We start from the raw sequence: 24529 nt of genomic DNA on the forward strand, positions 1-24529 counted from the left end.
AAAATCCACCTCTCTCCATCTCCATTAGTCAAGTTGAGCTTTCAGGCAGGCGGGCAGCAGTGAACCTCCATGATAACCTCCCTCAGAGCCGCGGAGGAAAGCAGTGGGTGTCAACAGGGAGAGACACTCCTTGCTGTTTAGGGAATTAACCTCCTAGCTAGGAAGACATGTCAGTTTGACTAATGTCAGCTTGATACTGCTCTTCCACTGAGCGTACAGTAAGTGCTGGTGGACCTGCGCAGGCATACCTCTGCAAGCAATTAAAACAGGCTATTCCGAACAGAACCAGACCTAAATGTCCTGCTGTGGCTGCAGTGACACTAGAGTCCACTGTAAATCACTTTTATTGTCTGTATACACCGGAATAAAACAGATGACAGAAGCTTGAAAACACAGATGTCTGTCGGCAGTGTTTTTCCAGAGTTAAATGAACCGAGACGCTGATGATGTGACGATGTGATGTGATTTGAGATCATTTTGCGTTATTTACATGCGCACATCATAAAGAAACATTACATCTGCACGCCTTTTGTTTATTTATGCAAGAAAAAAGATGCTTCTGTTGAGACAGACTTTATAGCACAAGCACAATGACATGATAATAAAAATTATGACAGCAATGATGAAAATTGGTGTGATTTGCAAAATGATACCATTGCCGGGAAGCTTTCTTTCCTCATCTTTGTTGGGGCCTGTGTGGCATCGCATTCATGAAGACTTGTCGCTTTTATGTACACAAGTGGCATTTGCCATGGAAAACTTTGCAATTCACTGTAAGCAGTATTAAAATCAAGATATTTTCCATGTTTAAATGTGAATATTAAAAATATTAAAACTACACTATTTTATCTCAGTCCACCCATCTATCTATGAGAGCAAACATATTAGGAACAGATTTATGCTGCTGCATTATTGCACAGCTTCCTAATTCTCCAAATAAGCTGAATCAGTAGCTCTCCAACTATTTCAGCATAAACAGAAATTTACTGCGTAACCTTTATGAATGTAAAATTCATTGCAAGGCTGTTAGACTGCAGTATTTAAATCCTGATGTCCCATCTTCTACCCCTCCCTTATTATATTGCATTTCTTTCCCCACACAGGCATCATCTGAGTCTAATATTTGTCTTTAGTGTTGCATTCTGTCCGGCCTGTAGTTTCACCCTTTTTATTTTTTTCCATTGCCTCCTAAGCTGTTGCTACAATATTACATTTTCACAGAATAATCTTAATATGTGTCAGTTAAATGCTGTGACGAATTCATCCGTTTGACACACAGCCTTTAAAGGAGTGAGAATTTCTCTCCGTGTGTGGCATTTTCTGTGATTACTCATAACAGCATGTTTTTTGTCTCCCTACAGTATCTTCAGGATGTTCTCGGCAGACAGGAAACGAGTGGAGACAGCGTTGGAAAGCTGTAACCTCCCTTCTGGCAGAGTGAGACTCCAAAATACTGAAGCTCTCTGTTTTTTTTTCTAGTATTACTGTCGCCTCATATTTCCTCCGTCCCTGAACCGGCTTCTGTCTCCATCTCATCCTGTCTCTTTTATGTACAGTTGCCTTCATCTTTCCATCCATCCATCCATCCATTTCTGTTTTGACTATTCAACTCATCTCTTAAAACACAAACTGATTGCGGCTGTGCTTATTCGTCTTATTTTCTGGATATCTGCATGAGTTCCAGCACAGAATGGATTTAGCCTGGGTTGTAATGCAACAAATAGACCCAGTGGGAGCAATAGAGATGACAAAAGCTGTTTTATCGCTACCTTTTTTTAGATGCCACTAGAGAGACGCTGCACCCTAATGCATAGAGGTGCAAACAGTGCTCTGTATTCAAACAGTAGCAAACAATTTTCATCCCTAGAAGTGGGAAACTGCTGTTCGGTGCTGCTCTGAACGCACACTTGATATGTGTCTAGTAAGGCAAACACACTGTAAAGCTAATTGGAATTGGGTCAGGTCACTTTCAGATGTGACTGAACTCATATAACGTGTTTACATTTAAATTACTCACTGAAAAGGTTATATCTTAGGTTAAGTCTGTAGTGAAATGAAATGCATTTTGGATATTCAGCATTTTCAATTGGTTAAAATCAGAATATATAACATACCTGATGCAAAGCACAGGTGTTCTGTGTGCATACAAGTGGGCTTCAGTTTCTTTTTCTGCAGTTTTCTTATCAAATCCCAGAAACACTGATTCCCAGTAAATGGTAAATGGCCTGTATTTGTATAGCGCTTTACTAGTCCCTAAGGACCCCAAAGCGCTTTACACTACATCCAGTCATCCACCCATTCACACACACATTCACACACTGGTGATGGAAAACCTCATTTGTAGCCTCAGCCACCCTGGGGCGCACTGACAGAGGTGAGGCTGCCGGACACTGGCACCACCGGGCCCTCTGACCACCACCAGTAGGCAAAGGGTGAAGTGTCTCGCCCAAGGACACAACGACTGAGACTGTCGGAGCCGGGGCTCGAACCGGCAACCTTCCGATTACAAGAAGAACTGCCAGTAATATAAAATGTATTCAAAACGCAATAAAAGAACCTTTGACCATGTACAATAAGATCTGATGGCACCCTAATTTTAAATGTAATCTCAGCTGATTATAGCTACTTATTATTTTTAATCTGATTAGCGAATTGTGGCCAACTCTGGCTACAATCAATGGCTTCTGAACACAAATCGAATTAATATATATATAAATAAATAAATATACACACACGGGAATACAAACACACGCCCACAGTCAGAACAAGCTATACATAATTAGCATAGGGAGAGAGAGCAGGAGGTAAAAACCGATTGCTGTATGAAGGTCTGCTGGGATTTGCTGTTATTCCATTGCACAAGTAATTACAGCTAAATGGTATTGCTGTTAATCCCTCAAACGCACACACTCCCAGGCAAAAGCACATACACAGCCCAGCTCGCACCAATGTCTTTTGAATGACTCACTGAGTCTCAACAGGGCTTGACCTGCATCCCCCCTACTTCTGTGCATCCTTCCTCACCTCCCTCCTTCCAGGTCTTTTCTAAGACTGTGTGGTTCTGCTCTGTTTCTTGCTGGCAAAATGCTGTTCCCTGCTGCTGAGCACGCTGTGTCTTTATCATACCCGTTTGCCTCTGATAGCTCTATAAGAAGCCCTGACGCTAAGTGCAAATTGCAGGCAGTCATTTGCTGTTTGTTATTTGCATCTCTGCAATTGCTTCAAGAGGGCCAACTATAAGACGGCAGATGGAATGACAGATCTGTGTTTCTTTTAGTCACATTAGTGAGTTAGTGGATAGATGTCTTTACCTCAGCAGTACTCTAACTAGGAAGTCTGCACAACATGAAATTTCTTAGTATGCGGGGAAAGTTTAATAATAAGTAAGTACATTTAAAACCAAAGTTCTTTACGCCAAAATAAAATAGAATAAACAGGTTCCTAAAAAGGTATGGCTATGGCTCACAGGGTTTACATCAAATAAATCAGTAGCTACCAATCCACCAGTCACAGTTCCAGAAATCATCAGTTTCCAAAGGCTTGAAAATATATGTTTTAGTTTTATTTATCTGTGAAACTTCTAATGTGATTATCCCAAAGTTAGCCTGTATTTTAATAATAAACAGAGTTAAGGAGCCCAGGTTATTCTTTGACCTCTCAGTTAATATCTGAGAGCCAAACAATGTGGCATCAGTTTCTTCTATCCAAAATTCACTCATTGAGCCTTCTTGTGGCACAGTGATATCCAAGATCCAAGTGTAAATACAGTTAAATCATTAAGAGATTCTATCTTGTGAATAATTTGATGTAGCAGGAACATGTGCAAAGCATAAAGAACAGACCCCTCTGGAGGTCCAGATTTTATAATAGCTAATGCAGAAGAGTATTTTCCAATGTTAACTGTTTAACCCCTGGAGAGTCTTGGGTCGATTTGTGGCTCTAAGACCAATAGTGTATGCATTTTTCTAAGATCCTCCAGGGGTTAATATAGGGTTTAAACCAGTTAAGAGTCAAACCCTTAACTTCTCCACAGTGCTCGAAGTACTCCATGCGTAACTCAAGGTCGACAGTGTCAAAAGCAGCACACGACTCCACATAATTAAGACAGAACAACCAGAATCTGCAGAATATCAGAATATTGTTTGTTACTTTCAAAAACGCAGACTCAGTTCTGTGAAAGGTCTCATAAACATTGTTCTCGTGTAGGAAGGATGACAAATAAACAAACCTTTCTTAAATTTTAGTCAAAGATGCAGTTTTGATATAGTATCAATAACACTCAGAAGATCCACTTCCAAATTTTTATCCTTTAAGTAGGACTTGACTACTGCATGCTTAAAAGGAACTGTACAGAAGTGAAGTTTGCATTTATAATTCTCAGGACATCACAACCTGATGTAAAAAATATTTCCTCGTCAAACCACGATAGAAGAACAGAAGGGGAACACGTCATATGAGAAACCAAGTCTGACTTCACAGACGCAAATAACCAGATGATAAGCAACAGAGTTAGCTCCAGAAATTAGAATATTTGCTCCAATGTATCCAACCTTACTCTGAAAGAGGTCCTGAAAAAGGAAATACTACTACAGTGGCTTGCAAAAGTATTCAGCCCCCTTGAACTTTTCCACATTTTGTCACATGACAGCCACAAACATGAATCAATTTTATTGGAATTCCACGTGAAAGACCAACACAAAGTGGTGCACACGTGAGAAGTGGAACGAAAATCATACATGATTCCAAACATTTTTTACAAATAAATAACTGCAAAGTGGGGTGTTCATAATTATTCAGCCCTCTGAGTCAATACTTTGTAGAACCTCCTTTTGCTGCAATTACAGCTGCCAGTCTTTTAGGGTCTGTCTCTACCAACTTTGCACATCTACAGACTGAAATCTTTGCCCATTCTTCTTTGCAAAACAGCTCCAGCTCAGTCAGATTAGATGGACAGCGTTTGTGAACAGCAGTTTTCAGAGCTTGCCACAGATTCTCGATTGGATTTAGATCTGGACTTTGACTGGGTCATTCAAACACATGGATATGTTTTGTTTTAAACCATCCCATTGTTGACCTGGCTTTATGTTTAGGGTTGTTGTCCTGCTGGAAGGTGAGTCACCATGGGCCTCTTGGCCTCCCTGACCTGTCTGGTGTGTTCTTTGGACTTCATGGTGTTGTTGCTCCCAATATTCTCTTAGACAACCTCTGAGGTCGTCACAGAGCAGCTGTATTTGTACTGACATTAGATTACACACAGGTGCACTCTATTTAGTCATTAGCACTCATCAGGCAATGTCTATGTGCAACTGACTGCACTCAGACCAAAGGGGGCTGAGTAATTACGCACACCCCACTTTTCAGTTATTTATTTGTAAAAAATGTTTGGAATCATGTATGATTTTCATTCCACTTCTCACGTGTGCACCACTTTGTGTTGGTCTTTCACGTGGAATTCCAATAAAATTTATTCATGTTTGTGGCTGTAATGTGACAAAATGTGGAAAAGTTCAAGACGGCCGAATACTTTTGCAAGCCACTGTATATATATTTTTCTTAAGCAACAGTTACAAGGGATTTGACTAATTTTCAAAACGTGTAGAGCTAAGCTAAATTGGCTAAACTAAATAATTCTGTTTATCCGAAGATTATACAAATATAAAATTCACTTTACTGTGCACATACTCATTACTTTACATAGATATGCACAAGTAAGCGTCTCATAGATAAAGAAGATGCTACATGAAAGATTGCCTTTTTGTAAAGGCTATGTTAGGATCAGTGCATTAAACTGAAAATAGAGTTAAACACATTTTATTTAACTAATAAAAACACAGTTTTGTTGCACTGAGGCGTGCAAGAAAAGTCTTCTCCAGAGCACCTGTCACTGTGGAAAAAGTATCTTTTATCTATCAGCTTGTACATTTTAAATCCACTTTTTTCTTTTGCCCTTCCACAGTACGTCCGAACACTACTGCCTGCAATTTATTCACCTATCTTACTTTTGTCTGCTGCAGAATGACTCCATTCCCCAGGAGGACTTCACTCCAGAGGTCTATAGCATGTTCCTGAGCAACATCTGCCCTCGGCCTGAGCTGGACCACATCTTCTCTGAAGTGTAAGTACTGTGTTTCTCTCTGCTCTCTCTGTGTGGTAATAATAACCTTTTCCACCTCCAAAGAATACGGGAATTCCCAGTTTAAAATGTCCAAAAAAATCACAATTGATACATTTTTTTTCCCAAATCATCTGTTGCTTTTTTCATATTTGTAGCCTCGATAGGAAAATTTGGTTTCCCAGGTTCAAGCCAGATCCTTTTATCCATTTATAAGACGTTAATTAGCCCAGGAAAGTGTGTTCTAATGTCCCTGGTTGTGACTTCTCGAGCCTAGCTGGTTTGGCCTCTCGTGCTGCAGAAGCAGAACTGCCCTTTGGCCCAGAGAGACTGAGACCATCAGCCGAGGAAGCACGCCAGCTCAACCGACGCTACTCCAAGTCATAAATCTGTATTTTAATCACAGTTAAGTGAGGTAGCAGGAGAGCCAGGAGGATGTGGAGAGGATAATTTAGTCGAACAGGCTTGGATGCGAAAGGCGTTTTTAATGAATTCTCATAATTTACTCAAAACACAACATTTAATCCTGTTGTTTTGCATGTCTGCCGCTCTGCCTCGCCGCGTCTTTTTGCGTCTTAATTACAGCTCCTCCCCTCCATCGTTTTTTCCTTGTTTCATTTCCCCATATGCTATTTTTTAATCCCGTCCTTGCACCCACACCTTGCTTAGCAGCCCTTTAAGATGTTTTGTCTAATTTTTTCTAATTTCTGCCCCATTCCTTTCTCTGCTCAGGGGAGCCAAGAGTCGACCATACCTCACAGTGGAGCAGATGACAGATTTCATTAACAGTAAACAGCGAGACCCTCGCCTGAACGAGATACTCTACCCTCCTCTCAAACCAGAACAGGTCCAGCTGCTGGTTGACAAATATGAACCCAATGCTTTGCTGGCACAGAAAGGTCAGTGGCTCAAATTTCTGTCAATACAATCCCAGGCACACTGACAAGCTTATGTGTACACAGACATGCACGTAACACCTTTTAGTACAGATCGACTTCATGATAGTATGCAAGTGATTTATAGTAAAAACTATCGGAAAAACACCGGTACATTATGCCCGTTGTGTGTTTTTACACTGTCCTCCTCCACCAACCCTGCACTCCAGCCGCTGCCACCAATAAATTTGTCAGGGGTGTTGCCATAGAGACTGCTGGATGGTGTCCAAAGCTTTTGCAAGTGAGGGGACATAGTGGGGTGCCGAGGAGTCTGTAAATACCAAACACTCACAGTCAAACACACATCACCGCCATCAAAATGTTCCACCTGTTCCCAACTTGTGCTAAAGTATTGCAGTTGCAATACTCAGAGAATACAGAGTATTGCAGTCCTTGGGATGAATTTTCTGGGATGTCCACTCCTGGGAGGAGTGTGGCATTGAGTTAACACATATTTGAATGCTCCAGACCAGCAAAGTGCCAAAACCTTCCCACCTCCTGACGATCAGTTATTCAAGTGCTATTTACCCTTTTAATTTCACTGGAAGCAGTTTTCCCCAGACTCTGGCAAAGGCTTTCTTCTTCACATGTCTTTATCTGTCTGTGTAATATAATGCAAGGCTTTGTACCTAAAATTGAAAGGGCAATAAATAGTTTGCCTGGTTCCTTTCAAAGGATTAAACTGCAGTAAATCTAAAACGTATAAACCTACAGTTCATTTTTTAGTTTTATGTGCAGGACTTCAGCACCATTTCTTGATCTGCTATCATTTCACTTTATTATGTGTGTTGGCTTCCTAATTGCTGATTTGCTTAATGTGACCTATATGTTGTCTAAGCGGTAACATGTTGTTGTTGTTGTTGTTTAAACGCACTCCTCTTTTTTTCATTCCCAGGTTTAAATTGTATATAGATGTCAACCATCTTAATTAATAGAAGGACTTTAGTTTTAATATTTAGAGTATTAGGAGTGATACAGAATAATATATAAAGAAATGAGATGGATGCGTCTTGGTGAGCCAGCACTCCTGGACATGCTGTGCTTTCATGATGTCTCAAGTGTCAGTAGACCCAGAGCTGCCAGTACTGGAAAACATCACACTCCAGATATCAGGCAGCAAGGTCTTATATTTGCCAATTCAAATTTTATCTGTGCTAGAAAAGCATCTTACACAACTGTGCCAAAATGGATGAGTTATCGTACGCCGTGTACGGTTTATTATGAGCAAAATGCTGGGTTGATTTTTCTCCCCATAGTGTCAAACCAATCGCTGCCTTTGAATATGCCATCTATAGCTGTATTTAGATTATTTACTCTATATGTTTAGTTTTGTTAGTATATTTTCTCCTTCAGGGCTTAAAACATCAAAAACTGTTAAAGCTGGGAAGTCATCAATGCACCCGATTTCTTAGCTACGTATTCAAGGAGGGTTGTGGTGGAGAAGGAGTTGGAATACGGATTGATAATTCATCACAGAGCTTCCAGGAGTCAGATACTATGAACCTAATTCTTATCTTCTTTTTTCAGGTTTGTCTTTTGGTGTGTTAGTGTAGTGGTTAACACGTTTGCCTATCTATATGTAAAAACAAAATGCACTTGCAGTTAAAGTTAACGGTATGTCACGTGACTTCTACCTCAAATCAAACTGTGATAAGCTCAGCTGCGACATAAATTCAAATTTTACTAAAGGATTGAGTGAAGGTTTCGACAGAAGTATCGGTGGCTTGAATGGTTACCTCGATGTAGTCGCTGAGAGTAAGTAGTAAGCTGAAAAAAGATAAGAAAGCAGTCAAGTGAACATAACAGGTGGTTTTTACGAAGGGGTCCATATGGCAGAGCAGTAGAATACAGCATTTTTCCATATAAAGCTGCTTATTAATACTTTTTGTCATTATGCTGGAGATCTGGAGGATTAAATAATGCTTTTGTGTCAGGAATTCAAAAAAATGTCTTTGGTGCAAGAAGAGAATGATTATCTAAACATTTTATGGAAACTATACTAAACTAGAAGCTTTGTCTTTTTAATAATCTCCCCTGAATAAAGTGCCTACTTTACTCTGTTTGCACATGTGACCGAATAAATCACGGGTCCTTAAATTAGTTAAAAGTCATTTTTTAAAGCACACATATCCATCCTGACTGCCTAATGTTTGACTCTGATCACAGCCATGTGCTCATACTGTGATGTTGTGTGTTCATCCTGTCCCAGGCTCTCTGGAAGCATGCCCTTCCCTGTCCCAGTGACAGATTTCCCCACGTGAAGTATTTATCTAGCCGGAGGAAGTGCTGCCATCTGCTCTGCAGAGGGGTCCAGAGCTCCACATGCAACCTTCACACACACACATACACATAAACATAGTTTCTCCTCTTTCAAGGACACTCATGTTCGTAAAAACATACGTGGATTTTAGGTGGCTTGAAAATTTTAGATACGCAGTCTGTGTTTAGCTCGGGGTAAAAAGCCCCCCTGTTGATGGATAAACAGAAAACCATATGCTTTAACTAAATGTGCTCCAGAAATGTGTGTATTAATGATGGTGAAGAGTTTTAGTCTTTATTAAACGTTTTAATGTTTCACTTTCTCCATTTGTGACTTGGAGATTTTGTTTATTTTTTTATTTTATACCTCTCATTCATGTCTTCACTGCTGAATCACTTTCTGTGACTGTTTCAGTCTGTGCTCTCTCAGATGTTATGACATCGTTTGAAGGAAGATGAATGAAATACAAAATGAAACGAGACACTTGGAGAATTTTTCATAATTCAAGAGTGGATAGTTGGCTTATTCACTTGAATGGTAGAGAGGAAGCTCTCTAGTCTTACGGGTGAAATTCAGAATCCATCTCTGTGTCCAATTTCCTCTCCTCTCAGTATGAGCCGTTATTGTGACCGGTAGCTAAAGTTTTACTTGGCTCAAATCTTCCTGTAGAATTTCTTCTCAGGTTTCACCTTGAGAGTAGCACTTGTATGTTCCCACTCTGGTTCGGCTGCATTACAATCCCAGCCGTGTCAACACAATTTTTCCGTGTTTGACCTACAAATGTCTTGAGAGATGGGGAAACTCTTTGTCTGCACGGAATGTGTGATACAAAGGTTAGACCTCAGCCAGGCGAAGGGAGATCCTGGGAGTCAGCAGGGAGTAAGACGCTGAGTGCGACAGAGCTCAGATGTCACAGACAGCAGCTAGCGTTAATTAGTCCAGCAACTCTGCAGAGGGCGGCACCGCATTAATTAGCATAAAGTGGCCAGAGGGACCTGCTGCACCCGTCAAGCTTGCATCACTTAGCATATTTAGCGTAATTTCAAGTAAGTGTGTGTGTATGTGTGTGTGTGTGTGTGTGTGTGTAGGCAGGTGGAGGAAGTATTTTGCTTTGAGCAGCAACTATATGTTCAAAATTTAATTCATGAAGGCAAGGTGTTTGATGTGTATGGTAATGCGTATGGAAATATGATCTCGTGTGGATGGAGATGTGGAGCTTTTCATCAACCGCTTATTACTTATTTATTCAGTGTTATTCACTTTCTCAAGCACATTCAGTGAAGATTAGCTGAGTGATGGCAGCCAACAGGCAAAGCTTATCATGAGTGACCGTGACTACCAATCAACAACGAGGAAGGAACAGCTCCATGGGCAGCTTAGCTTCATCAGATCACTGTATTACTTAGTGATAATAGCAATATTAGCCGAAGCTAGTGGAGCCTGAAATGGAGAAAAGTACATTTATATGTTAATCTACCTGCTGAGCAAAGGGAGCCTTTTCAGACTTGAATTTTAATAATTAGAAGCATGTACTGTAACACAGTATTTAACTAGAGTAGGAAAACATTGAGGGACAGCCCTAAAGGAAACAACGAGTTTCCCTAAATGAAACGAAAGAAAGACATTTACCATCAGTCTCACACCCACTGTAATGCTTTAACCTCCTAGGACCTGGCGCTCACATATGTGGACATCACATTTTAGGTTGTCTAGACCAAAATACCAAATTTTGCTCTACAAGGGCTTGATATCCACTTAAGAGGACATTATACTGCCGCTGTTCTATCGAAATTTAAAGCAGGTTTAAAAAATTACGTAATTCTCTGTTTTTACATTCATCAGGTCCCAATCAGCCCAAATAGCAAAGAGAAATTAAAAATGCATGCCATGAAACAGTTCGGGTCTTAGGAGGTTAAAGGTGGAGAACAATGCAGGCACATGTTTACAGAAAACAAAAGTTGCTTTTATTTTATTAAAGTCACAGGTGAACGGGGATGCCAGTCCATTCACCTCCATTGGAAATAATGTTTTTATAAAAAGTGACTGACAAAAACACGCAAATGTTCTCATAGCCATGTTCAGTTATGTTGCAGTTTGTTAAAAATTTCATGTAAGGCATTGCAAAGGGTGGGGAAAAAAATCTGTGACACATATGCCACCATATGCCACGCACCATATTTTAGCTTGTGCAGTTAAAAGGATAAGGCATTCTTAATGTTTAACACGGTGACAAATCTCATTAAGAAAATTAAATTCCAACATTATGTTACTCCATCTGCCAGTACTTTACATCTTCCTTACCCTGTCTTTGGCACTCAGCCCCTTTGCCCATTAATTTCCACTGGAAAAACGAGACAATTCTGTGATTTAACTTTTAAATAAATTTCTAAAACTTTAGGCATCTGCAAATTTTCTTCAAATCAGAATAACTGCAAGATTTGGCAGATAGCTCTATACTGAGTCAGATGACTCAAGAAAAAGCAGATAAGATGATCACTGCAGTGAACAGTGAAGCGCGTGGAACAGCACACCTGCACTTTTTAGTTTACTTCTACTCTGATATTTTCCCTCCTTGTTGCGGTTCGTTTGTGCAGATGTGAACAAGGTAATCTGAGTTATTGGATCCCAAACTGCTTTGGAGTTTGTTTGGAATTGGACTGAGGCCGAGGAATCCAGAGCGGTTCATTTGTGGTGAAAACTCAATCGACCCAACCGCCAGGTGTACGCTTCGAGTGTGACCTAAACACCTTCCTGTAGCCTGGTGTGTTTTCTATTCTGCGATCCAGCAGAGCAGCACAGATGCGCAGAGAGTTTCTCTGTGTTATCGACTTGTCCAGAACACCTTTCTGGACAAGTTTACTTTTGTTCCTAACGCTCCAGACTCATCTGACTAATAACTGAAGTGAGCGTTCTCATGTGGTTTGCAGTGATGCAGTTGAGCTCACCTGGAGTTTACTTGTTTTTTCTGTGTGAAAAGAAACTAAACCACAGGAAAAAGACACAAGTCTACAAACTCATCAACTGATTTGGACCAAAGTAAATAAACTTTAGGTGTGAAAATGAACAATGTACAGAATAATCTGTATCAAGCTTTAAATACACAGTTAGCAAATCAGCTCATTGTTGTTTTGTAGTCTTTTTTGTGGAAATTGTTGCCATCTGGAAAAACAGAGAACATCACAATACAATTAGATTTGGACGCTTGAACCAAAAACAATGTTTTCACGCTTAGGATGCTGACTGCTGTTGTGTTCATGCAGGTCAGATCTCAGCAGAAGGCTTCACCAGGTACCTGAATGCAGAAGAGAACAGCATCATTCCTCCTGAGAAGCTGGACCAGAGTGAAGACATGACCTTTCCCCTCTCTCACTATTTCATCAACTCCTCACACAACACATACCTCACAGGTAAGCACGTACACACGTTAAAACTTCTTCTATCGGTCTGCTTGCGCAATCACGTTCAACTTGATTTTCCTCCTGACTGATTGCACAGGGAGATCCTTTATTCTCCCATAAATGAAAAGATCAGTCGTTCATTTAGAAATACAATTATGGTTGAAGTGAATACACTCAACTTTATACCTCGTGGGTCAGTCAATCAAATGCACCCTTGCATATCAGGCTCCCTTTCTTGTGTTACTTCTCAAGAGGTTATCCAATCAAGTCATGCCATGATACTTGATTCATTGATATTCATGAGTTAAATATTTCTTTGGACTGGTAGTCAAAGTAACTCCCTGCGGTGCACAAGCATGGCTGGCACAATAGAGAGGCCATTTTCTCTTCAATGGATATTAGAATTCATCTATTCAAATCTATTCTGGGGGGAACTGAAGAGCATTGAATCTTTGAAGTGGATCAGATTTCGGCAGCGATTGGGAAAAATTGAATTTTCTGTAATAGCCCAGCCTCATAGCTGGTGAAATGAAGAAATGAGAAAAACAAACACGAGGTCTTTTAATTTTCTCCTCACGAACTGTGTTTTTCTTTAGGTATTTTCATAGTGACTCATACTATGCTATTCTAATAGGGAGCAGAAGCGTGTTGCAATGTGGAGTCTATTTCTGTCCATGAGGCATTTGTGTTTCACAACTTCACACACAAAAAGAGCCATGCAGAATCATTAGTTTGATAACAGGACAAGCATTTCATGTTATTGACCGATCGTAAATTATATTTTAAAATTAAAGTAATTGTGAAGAAATATTTCACCTCATGGAGTTGCTTAAAGATGTCAATTAAACAAGTTTTTGAGAGAAAAAATGAGAAAAGAGTGAAGTAAATGAATGGCATCACACCAAGTGAGAACATAGCTGCCTCTCACTTTAACACACTTCCACTTATTTTGTGGAAACATGCTGCTAATGTGAAGAGATAATTGCTTCGCTAATGGTGACAGGGTGATGAGATTTGCCTGCTTCAGATAACGACAGTTGTATTGTTTTTACTGCATGTGACGAACAATACAGTTAATGAGCTCTTGAAAAGTGGGAGGATGTGCTTTTGTGGGCATCCTGTTTCTTTTTGGATCAACTTAGCCGATACCTGTAAGAGCTGTTTTTTGTGTTCGTGTGTTCGGTGCAGCCGGCCAGCTCGCAGGCAACTCTTCGGTCGAGATGTACAAACAGGTCCTCCTTTCTGGGTGCCGCTGCATTGAACTGGACTGTTGGAAGGGTCGCACCACAGAAGAAGAGCCTGTTATCACCCATGGCTTCACCATGACAACTGAAATCTCCTTCAAGGTAACACAAGGAGAGACGGTGATGGTGATATACGGGAGGGCTTGGTTGGGGGTTGGGAAGCAAAGGGAGCGTTTTCACGGAAGGGTATTCTGCTCAACAGATCATCCACCCACTGCTACTAACCCAACTGTTAGGGTTAATTTAACAATGCTGTGTTATTAAATTTAAACTTAGAATTAAATAACTTGTAAATAAATTTGGTTTATCCATTACTAAATCAGGTTTAAAAATATCTAAAGAGAAGAACACTGAAAAGCTTATAAATTTAAAAAAAATGCATAAATTCACATATTCTAGATGCAGGATTTCTCCACATTTTATCTTTAAAAAATTCTCAAAGAGTTCTTTCAGGCCAGCTGAATATGCTGTTAGCCATGTAAACGTACTCAGTTTTACAACAAAATGCAGAAGCTTTAACAGAAAAAAAGAATATTGTACACACTGGGAGGCGAGCGTGGATCGGGGCGATCGTGGATCGGGGCGATCGTGGCTCAAGAGTTGGGTGGTCATCTTGTAATCGGAAGGTTGCTGGTTCAAGCCCCGGCTTGAACAGTCTCGGTCGTTGGACAAGACACTTCACCCATTGCCTACTGGTGGTGGTCAGAGGGCCCGGTGGCGCCTGTGTCCGGCAGCCTCGCCTCTGTCAGTGCGCCCCAGGGCAGCTGTGGCTCCAATGCAGCTTGCCATCACCAGTGTGTGAATGGGTGGATGTCTGGATGTGTAAAGCGCTTTGGGGTCCTTAGGGACTAGTAAAGCGCTATACAAGTACAGGCCATTTACCATTTCTCTGTGTTATTTCATCTTCCAATAAACGGATCCATTGTCATAAACTCAGAATTAATCTAATCTGGTTTGTGAAAGCCACCACGTTGTCCCGCCATCATAAAGACAGTGGCCAAAATGGACAGACCGGCCACATACTGTACGTGGCACGCCAAAGGCAGAGAAGAAGAGAACCCACAGGCATTCACATGCCGTGGATTGATTCAAAATATGAACATCATACCTATAATTTATCATCTGAAAAGGGGTCCCTATCACCAAACAAGTGAAAACGCAAAGGACAACAGACCAGTGTTCTGAGAAACCGTCCTACTTTGGCAAGTCATCCTACCCATATGATTATTTGACGGTGACTTCTGACCAACTCTAACCATAACCATAACCATTAGAAATATTTACAATAGCTGAAGGATGGTTTCCGAGCTAGGATGGATTCCCAGAACACCAATGTCTGGAAAAAAGTCACCTTCTCCCTCCTCACTTCACGCCTCATCTCCTGAGCAGAAGTCAGAGCTCTAACACACAAAAATGTTCAAACAGGTTCTTATTTATTCCAGATATTGTCACAGTTACTTATTGCAAGCAGATTAAATATGCGAGCCTCCCCATTCCAGAAAGCTGACCACGAGCCGGCTAAACAACAGCATATGGTTATAAGCTAACATTATGCTAGCTAATCTTCAGCTGGAGTGTCCTAAAAATCACACTTTCCCTCGGATAAACAGTTTTATTATGTTCTTACATCGTGTAAGAAGTTATTCAAATAAAGCTTTGCTAATACTAGCTAAAAGCAGCTAACAAAGGCTGACAGAAAAGTTTAGGATATCCTCAAGTCACCTCAGTGTCGCTGTCGGAAGTGAGCTTCACTGACTCATCAGACTTCCTTAACAAAGTTTTTACAGCCTCCTCGGGAGTAAATAGACATGTACACCAACTGAAATAAGCAGCCGACTGTCAGCCTGCACACACTACAGATGAACGGCAGCAAAAGAACTCAGATGACTGCGATCTACTGACATTTAGTGGTTAGATCTTGAACACGGTACTTTTGAAGATGCAAAATGAATTGGTTAACAAAGATTTAGAAACTTAGATGTAGATACCTTTATTTCTAATATATATATATATATATTAGGGGTGCAACGATATTCGTATCGATATTGAACCGTTCGATACAGTGCTTTCGGTTAGGTACGCATATGTATCGAACAATACAACATTTGTAATTTATTTTATCAATTTTCCTTCTGACGATGCTGTCTGTGTGGAGCGCTCAGTGAATCTGTGTTCGACTACTCCGCCTAGGCTGCACTGTCGAGCGTAGATCCACTGAGCGCTCCACACAGACAGCATAGTCAGAAGGAAGAGCGCAGGGCAAGCTAGCGAGACAGAAGTTAAGCTCTCAGCAACATGGACCTCCCCCACTCTCATTCAGATCTGGCGTTTGGAATTATTTTGGTTTTCATGTGATGTATGACCCTGAAGGTAAGCGAGTCATGGACTAAAGTAAAACAGTATGTTGGATGTGCCATGCAATGCTCAATTACATTGGTGTGAACTAGTGTGTTAGCGCAGTTAGCTCGTTAACGTGTTGGCCGTCTAGCCCCATGCACGGAGCGATCGGCGGTAGCTCGTTAACGGAGATTTGCCGTGTTGTGGCGTTAAGGTCATTTCAACGAGATGAACCTGAAAGCACTAGTGGGAACACAACGAATATGACTGCACATTTACGCCGACATCATCCTAGTGCAAAGACAAAAACAACAAGCATGCTACTAACTTTAGCCGAGTCATTTAGACAGCTGTTAGCACATGATTCTCCTTATGCTGCTGAGAATATAGCCCAGAAGAAGTGTATAGTATAGCTTTTATTTTGGAAAGAGACATTTCTCTGTAATAAACTCTCTTTTCCAAAGATGAGTGATTCCTCAATCAGATACAGGGCTTGCAATATCGCTAGCCCGACGTCCCGGAGCTAGCGATTTTTTCAGTCGGGCTACCAAAATCTATCTCTTCCCTGCCCGTCGGGCTATTGTAGGAAAAATAAATGTCAATGCTTTTGCATTCTTTCAGAAATGTAGCTGGGTAATTATGTCATTGGCATCGGTGAGCCACTGTCAATATGTGACATAAGTTGCGTTTGAATTTGCGCTTGTTTTTTTGCTTTCACTTTGCAATTGTGCGAACTGTGTATAGAGAGTGACAGCACTGATCTGTGAGTGATGATAATTTGTGCACCAATTCCTCTGACATCGTCTTATTAATCGTTAGCTTACTATGCAAACATGACAAGTGAAATCTCCTGCAGCAAGCTTAAACATGTGAGAGGTTGATCGCGCAGAGAATCGCTGAGCTTATGTGAGTGCATGTGTAAAAGCAGCAGGAGAAGTTATGACAAATCAGACTATAAGGCAAAAAGAAAGTGCAGCTTTATGGTTTCATGGACAAAATAATTTCTGTGGCTGCAATATGACGAGCTAAATAACCAGGGCTGCACATAAGTGGTCCGCAGGTGCGCATTCGCTGTCAAAATAAAAAACACGCACAAGGGTTAGGGTTAAATTTAAAAACTGTACTTTTGAGTTAAAATATATATTTATAATTTTAATAAATGACAAATTAAAAAGGCATGAACATTTTTTTGTATCGAAAAAATATCGAACCGTGACACCAAAGTATCGAACCGAACCGAACCGTGAATTTTGTGTATCGTTGCACCCCTAATATATATATATATAAATTCTGTGTGTTATCTTTACTGTAAAATCCTTCAGGACATGGTGGCTCTGTTGACTATAAAATCATGATACAGTACAGTCTCAAAAGGTTGATTCTGTTCATCTGGAAGTATCGTTTTCAATGGGAGAAATGTTTCGTCACTCATCCAAGGGACTTCTTCAGTCTCAGCTGACTGCAGGTTTCCCCAGTCCTATAAACAGTACATTTGCACAATGACTGAAACCAGCCCACTGAATGAACAATGGGCTGGGAGGTCAGTTCCTTGATCATTAATATGTAAAATCTCATGACCATTGATCAACAACCACTGATCAAAGCTCATTAATCAATGGCCATGAGTACCATTCACAGAGAGTTGGGGAATGGCTGCAATCACAGCATTGTAAGATGATGAAAGATGGACCCTTAGCCCCCCTCCTCGATTCACAGATGGTATTGCCCTTTTCACGTAAATGGCCTCCTTGACTCCCCACTCAAACCAGCGTTCCTGTCCAGGATGTGTACATCCTCATCACTGAAAGAGTGTCCACTGGCCTGTAGGTGTAAATAGATAGCACACTGATTCTGTGATACTGGATGTGTCTGTCCACTTTTTCCCCACAATTTCCTCCCACACAAAGAGGGGGGATTCATCCAGCCTGCATTTTCTAATAAAAATTTCAATAACTTATCCCTCAGGGATGCAATACAGTATATTGATGTGTCAATATTTTGTACGTACTTAAGGAGGATTTCAGTCTTTATTGATCTGGTGACACATGTGGTCACTGGTGTCAAATAAACTGAATTATTTTAATAAAAAGAACCCATCTGAGGATTTGGAGGCGTGCAACCATGTGTCTACAGCTCTTAATCTAGGAGCTAACTGTGGTTCTTTCTTGTTCTGCTACTCTTTTGCAGACCTTAAAAATGGTCGACTGACAAAAAATGGATAAATACTTGCAAAATAAAAATGCAGACACACTTCTAAGTGTGATCATGGTCAAAACTAACAAACAATGCTCCCTGGGAAATGCTGTACTAAGGGGAGTGAAGAGAAGAGTTTACAAACTGTTTGATTTAATTCATTTAATTAATTTCCCTTTGCTTTGATTGACATCAGGGCAATAGTAAACCTCACCACAACTATATATATTTAAAAAAACACATTTCAACAGACAAGTATAGACTGAAGAAGAGATAGAAAAAGCAAAAAGTGGGGCATGCAAGGAGCAGATGGCAAATCGTAAGAAACAGGGATGCGCTGAATAACCCTAGAAAGAGAAGCACCGAGGGGCAATTAACTGACGACGAGATGCTTTCATAGGAGGAGAAGGGCATGAAAATTTAAGGGCAGAGTAGTGTCAAGACAAAAGAAGAAAGAAATGGGTGAACTGATTGATGGAGGAAATTTAGATCTAATGAAAGTAACAGAAGAAGCAGAACAAGCCTAATGCAATTAGTCTGAGAGTGAAATGCAAAAAGAGAAGAGTTGTAAAAGATGGAAGAGAGCTACAGATTGAAGGGGTTGAGTTACAGACAAAGATTTTTATTGGAGGAAATGAAGGCTTTTACTGAACTGCCACTATTGTTAATGATGGTGTAATTGACTCAGACAATGAGTGGCTTAGAAATCTAATATCGGATGTTGAACTGTCTTCAGCAGAGTTGGGGAATGATTCAACAATATCGCTCAGCTCCCATTTATTTAAATACCTGCAATCGATGACCTACTGTATGGGATTTTTGTTCACATTGTTGTATTCAGGTTCATAGACAAAACAATGTCACTGTAGTTAATGACTTCAAAAGGTTTCGATATTTCTTTTAAGGGCATTTTAGTAATTCTTGGAAACCAGTAGCAAACTCCTGTGTTTTCATTATGTATGACATTAATTAGATAATGATCCAACACTGAGCCTATGTTGTAATTTACAGGTATATTTTGTATTCTTTGTGTTTGGGTATTTAGGAGGTAATTGAAGCTATAGCAGAGTGTGCCTTCAAGACCTCGCCTTTCCCCATCATCCTGTCCTTTGAGAATCACGTGGACTCGTAAGTTAACAGTTTACCTTGTTGCCTTAAGAGGTTCCAATTGTGCCAGAATTATCTTTACATGTGCGCTGCCTATGTTGATTCAACATGTGACATGTTGCACTTTCTGTTCTTTGACTCATGCTCAAAGAACACAATGGCAGCCTGATGTTTTGCTATCTCAGTCGCTATGTGGTCAACGTGAGTCGTCAGTGGCAAGTTTCTTAATGAACCGCTTGATGTTTGGGTATTATTCTTGCACTGGTGTTATGGGTACTGGAAGCAGTCAAAATAGAAATCTAAAGATACGTGTAAGCAGTTTCTCAGGTATACCCAGATACATCATTGTAACAAAATGTTATATACTGTGTCCTGTGAAACTTTAATTTAAAAGTAAATGCATTCCACTAAATTAGGCAGTTTTCCATTTGTTGTATTCGACAATAAGCTTAATACAGTTTCAAAAGGATTTATGTATTACACATGGGTGCAGTTACTGAACTGTGGACCATCTCAAGCTGTCCGCTGACATCTCAAAAGTCAAAAGCTGGAGCTGGGTGCGTGTGGAAGGAGGTGCACCCATGTTTCATTAAATGCATGAATACATAATGCAGAAATATGCTTTGTGGCAAAAACTAAGAAGCTGTTGCTCCTCTGAGTTTCCCGTCGCTTGGATGGAATCAAACATGCAGAGTACTCCTCGTTCTACTCCCGTTCTCAGTGAGCTACTGAGGTTGCTCCTCCAGCTGCTTCAACCAGCTGCTCCTCCAACTCACAGAGGGTCTTCAGGGGAGATTAAGGGGTGCCATTACCAGCTGCAGTTTGAGACAGTTGAGTTAGAGTCTGTTGAACACAGAGATGAGTCTCACAAAAGCCTGCCGACAGGGAAACAGGAGACAGGAATGCCTGGTGCTAACTTATTTGCAGTGACTAAACTTTCAAATTAAGAGCGCGGGTATTACACAATAGCAAATTGATTACGTTCTGAAATATACTTGGTGGTCACTGATATCAGCCCCTCCAGGTAGTTAATATGTATGGGGGAACTTACATACAGAATCTGTTCATAAATAAAGTATTAACCAAGGTTTTCTTCTTTCAGTATTATAAAAATATATCTCGCATTTAAATTGATTATATAGCAGACTGACGCAGAGGAGTTTTTATTTGATTGTTCTGTGTCAGGCCTTTGGTTACTGTATCAAAGTCAGTTTAGACCTTCTAAGGAAAAAATTTGCCTATCACTTATATTTATAGACTCTAGTATAGAGTTGCATTGTTGTCCCACACATATTTGAATGAATTATACTATGTGAAGCTAATATATAACACTTTCCAGAAATATGCTAACATATTACATGGTAACAGTCAGAGTCAGTGTGAACAGGAATCTATGGAAATCCATGTGCTGACTGGTTTCCCTGGGACTTGTCCATCATTAGCTCAGTTGTCTGCTGAAACACTGACAGCACATCACGACAACAGTCATGAGACCGCAATCAGACAGTAAGTGCAAAAAGACGGCAGAGTAAAGTATTAAAGTCAGACTGAGACAGACAAATATCTGTGTCGCAACTGAAGAGCAGAAGAACAAACAAATATTCACTGGATATTGACGCCGTGCATGTGAATATAATTTTTGCATAAATGAGGCTTCATACTGTTAAGCATATTGATGAGGACTGTCCGTCAGCAGGACTGTCAATATGTCTAACCAACCACTTTGTTTTTTATCAACTGTGTAAACACCTGTAGAGCTAGGGACATGCTTCTGATGAATCCTTTCATCTTTAATGGCACCAAGATACTCTGGGGCAACATACATATTCAGGATATTGATATTTAGTGGAGAAATCATGATTGTGTATGTGTGTGTGTCTTTGTGTGATGACTCCCAGACCAAAGCAGCAGGCTAAGATGGCTGAGTATTGCCGGTCAATATTTGGAGACGCATTACTGACAGAACCTCTGGAGAAATATCTTGTGAGTATATAAGATCTCCACGCACCCGCTACATTTGCTTGTGCTCACGCTCACATTCACACTTGCTTGACTCTTTCCAACACACGAACACATATGATACAACAACAGTGAGGCATTCAGAAGATACTATCACACAGATGAGTGCACTAGAGAAATGAATGTCCTTGAACGCTGCTGCTCACCATGCTGCCCATATAAATGTTCTCTTTGAGGTAAAAACTCACATAGTTACTTACACACACACACACACACACACAGTACTGTGAAAAAGTCTTGAGGTCCCTCTCATTGCTTCATATTTTGCTTCCAAAGAGACTCCTGGGATTTTACACTCAATGCTGACCCACAAATCATTCAAGCATAAAAAAAGGCATCTAACACAAGAGACCAGCCAGTGTTTTGTCTGCACATACAGATAACTTGGCAAAGAATCCGTTTTAAATGGTATCCTTAGGCACTTTGTTACTAGCAACCTGTTGCAAAACACATAGTTTGTTCCATTTTCTCTAGTTAAATCTACGAAAAATACCAAAGATAAAACATTTTGACAGAATCTGTGAGATGCATCTGGACCTTTAGTTGATCCATCTACTGGTCACTGAAGCTTCATCAGAAACTGTCCCAGTGTATGGGTAACTGTCAAGAAGCCATTCTTAAGGTAAACAACAGAACTGGACTAGAAATCTGTGGCAACAGGCCTTATGGAGTGAAAAATTCAAATTGTAAATTGTTTGGGGTTGCATTTCAGCCAGTGGTGTTGGGGGACTTGTCAAAATTTATTGAGTTGCGAATGCAAAAAAAAGGATCATCATCCAATACCATCTGGAAAGTGTCTGATTAGCAACAGATAGCACACTGTTTCAACATTATCGAAGGCAGCCAACATCCAAAGAAGAGCTTTGAATGTCCCTCGAGAAGCCTTTTGTTGACAGGAAAGCTTGCCTAAGAGAGTTCAGGCTGTGCTGAAGAATAAACATGGTCATACCAAATATTGACTTTAAACTTTGTTGTTTGCCTTATATACTGTATTTCCATGAATGGACGTTTCAACAAATCAGTGCACCTGTTTCCCATTTTCTAAGCAAAATATAAAGAAATTAGTCTTGAGACTTTGCAATATCTATATATTAGGGGTGCAACGATACTCGTATCGATGTTGAACCGTTCGATACAGTGCTTTCAGTTCGGTAGGCATATGTATGAACAATACAAAATTTTTAATTTATTTTATCAACTTTTCTTCTGACGATGATGTCTGTGTTGAGAGCTCAGTGGATCTGCGTTCGACTACTCCGCCTAGGCTGCACTGTCGAGCGCAGATCCACTGAGCGCAGCACAAGCTAGCAAGACAGAAGCTAAGCTCGTTGCAACATGGCAAATTGAACCTCCCCCACCCTCATTCAGATCTGGCCTTTGGAACTATTTTGGTCTTCATGTGAAGCATGACCCTGAAGGTAAGCGCGTCATGGACAAAAGTAAAACAGTATGCGGGATGTGCCACGCAATGCTCAATTACATTGGTGGGAACTACTGCGTTAGCGCAGTTTGCTCGGTAACGTGTTGACGCCGTCCAGCCCCACGCACGGGGCGATCCGCGGTAGCTTGTCAACAGAGATTTGCCGTGTTGTGGCGTTAACGTTATTTCAGATTAACGCTGACAGCACTAGTGGGAACACAATGAATATGACTGCACATTTACACTGACACCATCCTAGTGCAAAGACAAGTGGAAGCAGACAAAAACAACAAGCACGCATGCTACAAACTTTACCCGAGTCATTTAGACAGCCGTCAGCACAGGATTCTCCTTATGGGGACCTGATATGTTTAATATGCTGCTGAGAATATAGCCCAGAAGAAGTGTATAGTATAGCTTTTATTTTGGAAAGAGCCATTTCTCTGTAATAAACTCTCCTTTCCAAAGATGAGTGATTTCTCGATCAGATAGATTTTTTTTTTATTACTTTGTTGTTTCAGCAACATTAAATTTAAAAACTGTACTTTTGAGTTAAAATATATATTTATAATTTTAATAAATGACAAATTAAAAAAGCATGAACATTTTTTTTGTATCGAAAAAATATTGAACCGTGACACCAAAGTGTCGAACCGAACCGTGAATTGTGTGTATCGTTGCACCCCTAGTATATATGTGTCTCTGTTTTTCTTTCTTTTTGTTTTCTTTGTCTCTTTCTCACACATAACACCATGTGACCTTTGGCACCTGGAAAACTATCCGGCTGCTGTTGTTTTTCATTGAAGCCTCAGCCACTTTCACTTTCTCTTAAACACGCACATAGCCGTGGAAGCTAACTTTTAACGAATCATGCTTATTCCTCCCTATCACGTCTGTGTTATCACAGCAGAGACTGCAAACAAAAGCCGTTTAAGATTAAAAGGAAGCATTTTCCGCTGTAATCTAAACGTGGCTTTTCTTGGCAGTCCTTTATCTCAGACAGGCCTTTCCTCTGTTGCCATGACTACCAGTTAAAAGCTTCCATTGTCCCTTTGTGGCCAAACTTCTTTCCCCCCCCCAAGGCGTCTTTGTGTGTAATGACGCAGGCTCTTACGTGAGGCAAATGTAGACACTTGCACACAAACTCTCGCAAGGACTTTTAGGCACTTCTCACAGTGCGTACGTGAAAACATGCCTCGCAAACAGTTCTGCACATATATGTACTTTAATGTACCGCTTACTCCTCTCGCGTCATTCTCCTGGGATGACGTTATTCCCTTTGGCACAACACTGTGGAGCAGCTAAAGTTCCCAGCAGCAGTAAGATGCAGAATTATCTCACACACGCAGGGAGCTCCTTCAGCACTGCTGCCTGCCAGAGTCACAGCCCGCTGAGAATTACAGCCTTCTGACTGGATTTGACATTGAAGTATTATCAGGGAGAAGCCTTTTGAATGGAGTGGCAGAGGGAAGGAGAAGGGGAGAGATATGAGGAGACAGACACC

General features: G+C 40.6%; 1 protein-coding gene across 3 annotated transcripts in view; it reads left to right on the forward strand.

Moving 5' to 3' along the window:
* The window catches only part of plcb1l (phospholipase C beta 1-like), a 128924-nt gene that overhangs the window by 74760 nt on the left and 29635 nt on the right, over positions 1 to 24529 (forward strand). For all 3 annotated transcript variants that reach the window (XR_014888461.1, XM_085245819.1, XM_085245820.1), the window contains exons 7-13: positions 1362 to 1437; positions 6015 to 6115; positions 6845 to 7011; positions 12568 to 12714; positions 13894 to 14051; positions 19525 to 19607; positions 21485 to 21569. Coding sequence is in view for 2 of the 3 variants with exons in the window: in XM_085245819.1 (XP_085101945.1) it covers positions 1362 to 1437; positions 6015 to 6115; positions 6845 to 7011; positions 12568 to 12714; positions 13894 to 14051; positions 19525 to 19607; positions 21485 to 21569 (817 nt within the window). In the remaining variant the exon portion in view is untranslated. The remainder of the gene's footprint in view (positions 1 to 1361; positions 1438 to 6014; positions 6116 to 6844; positions 7012 to 12567; positions 12715 to 13893; positions 14052 to 19524; positions 19608 to 21484; positions 21570 to 24529) is intronic.

The sequence above is a fragment of the Mchenga conophoros genome, linkage group LG15, assembly GCF_057382185.1.
Source record: "Mchenga conophoros isolate Kocher_MC1m ecotype Shallow Benthic linkage group LG15, M_conophoros_male_GT1.1, whole genome shotgun sequence".
In the NCBI taxonomy this organism is placed as follows: Eukaryota; Metazoa; Chordata; class Actinopteri; order Cichliformes; family Cichlidae; genus Mchenga; species Mchenga conophoros.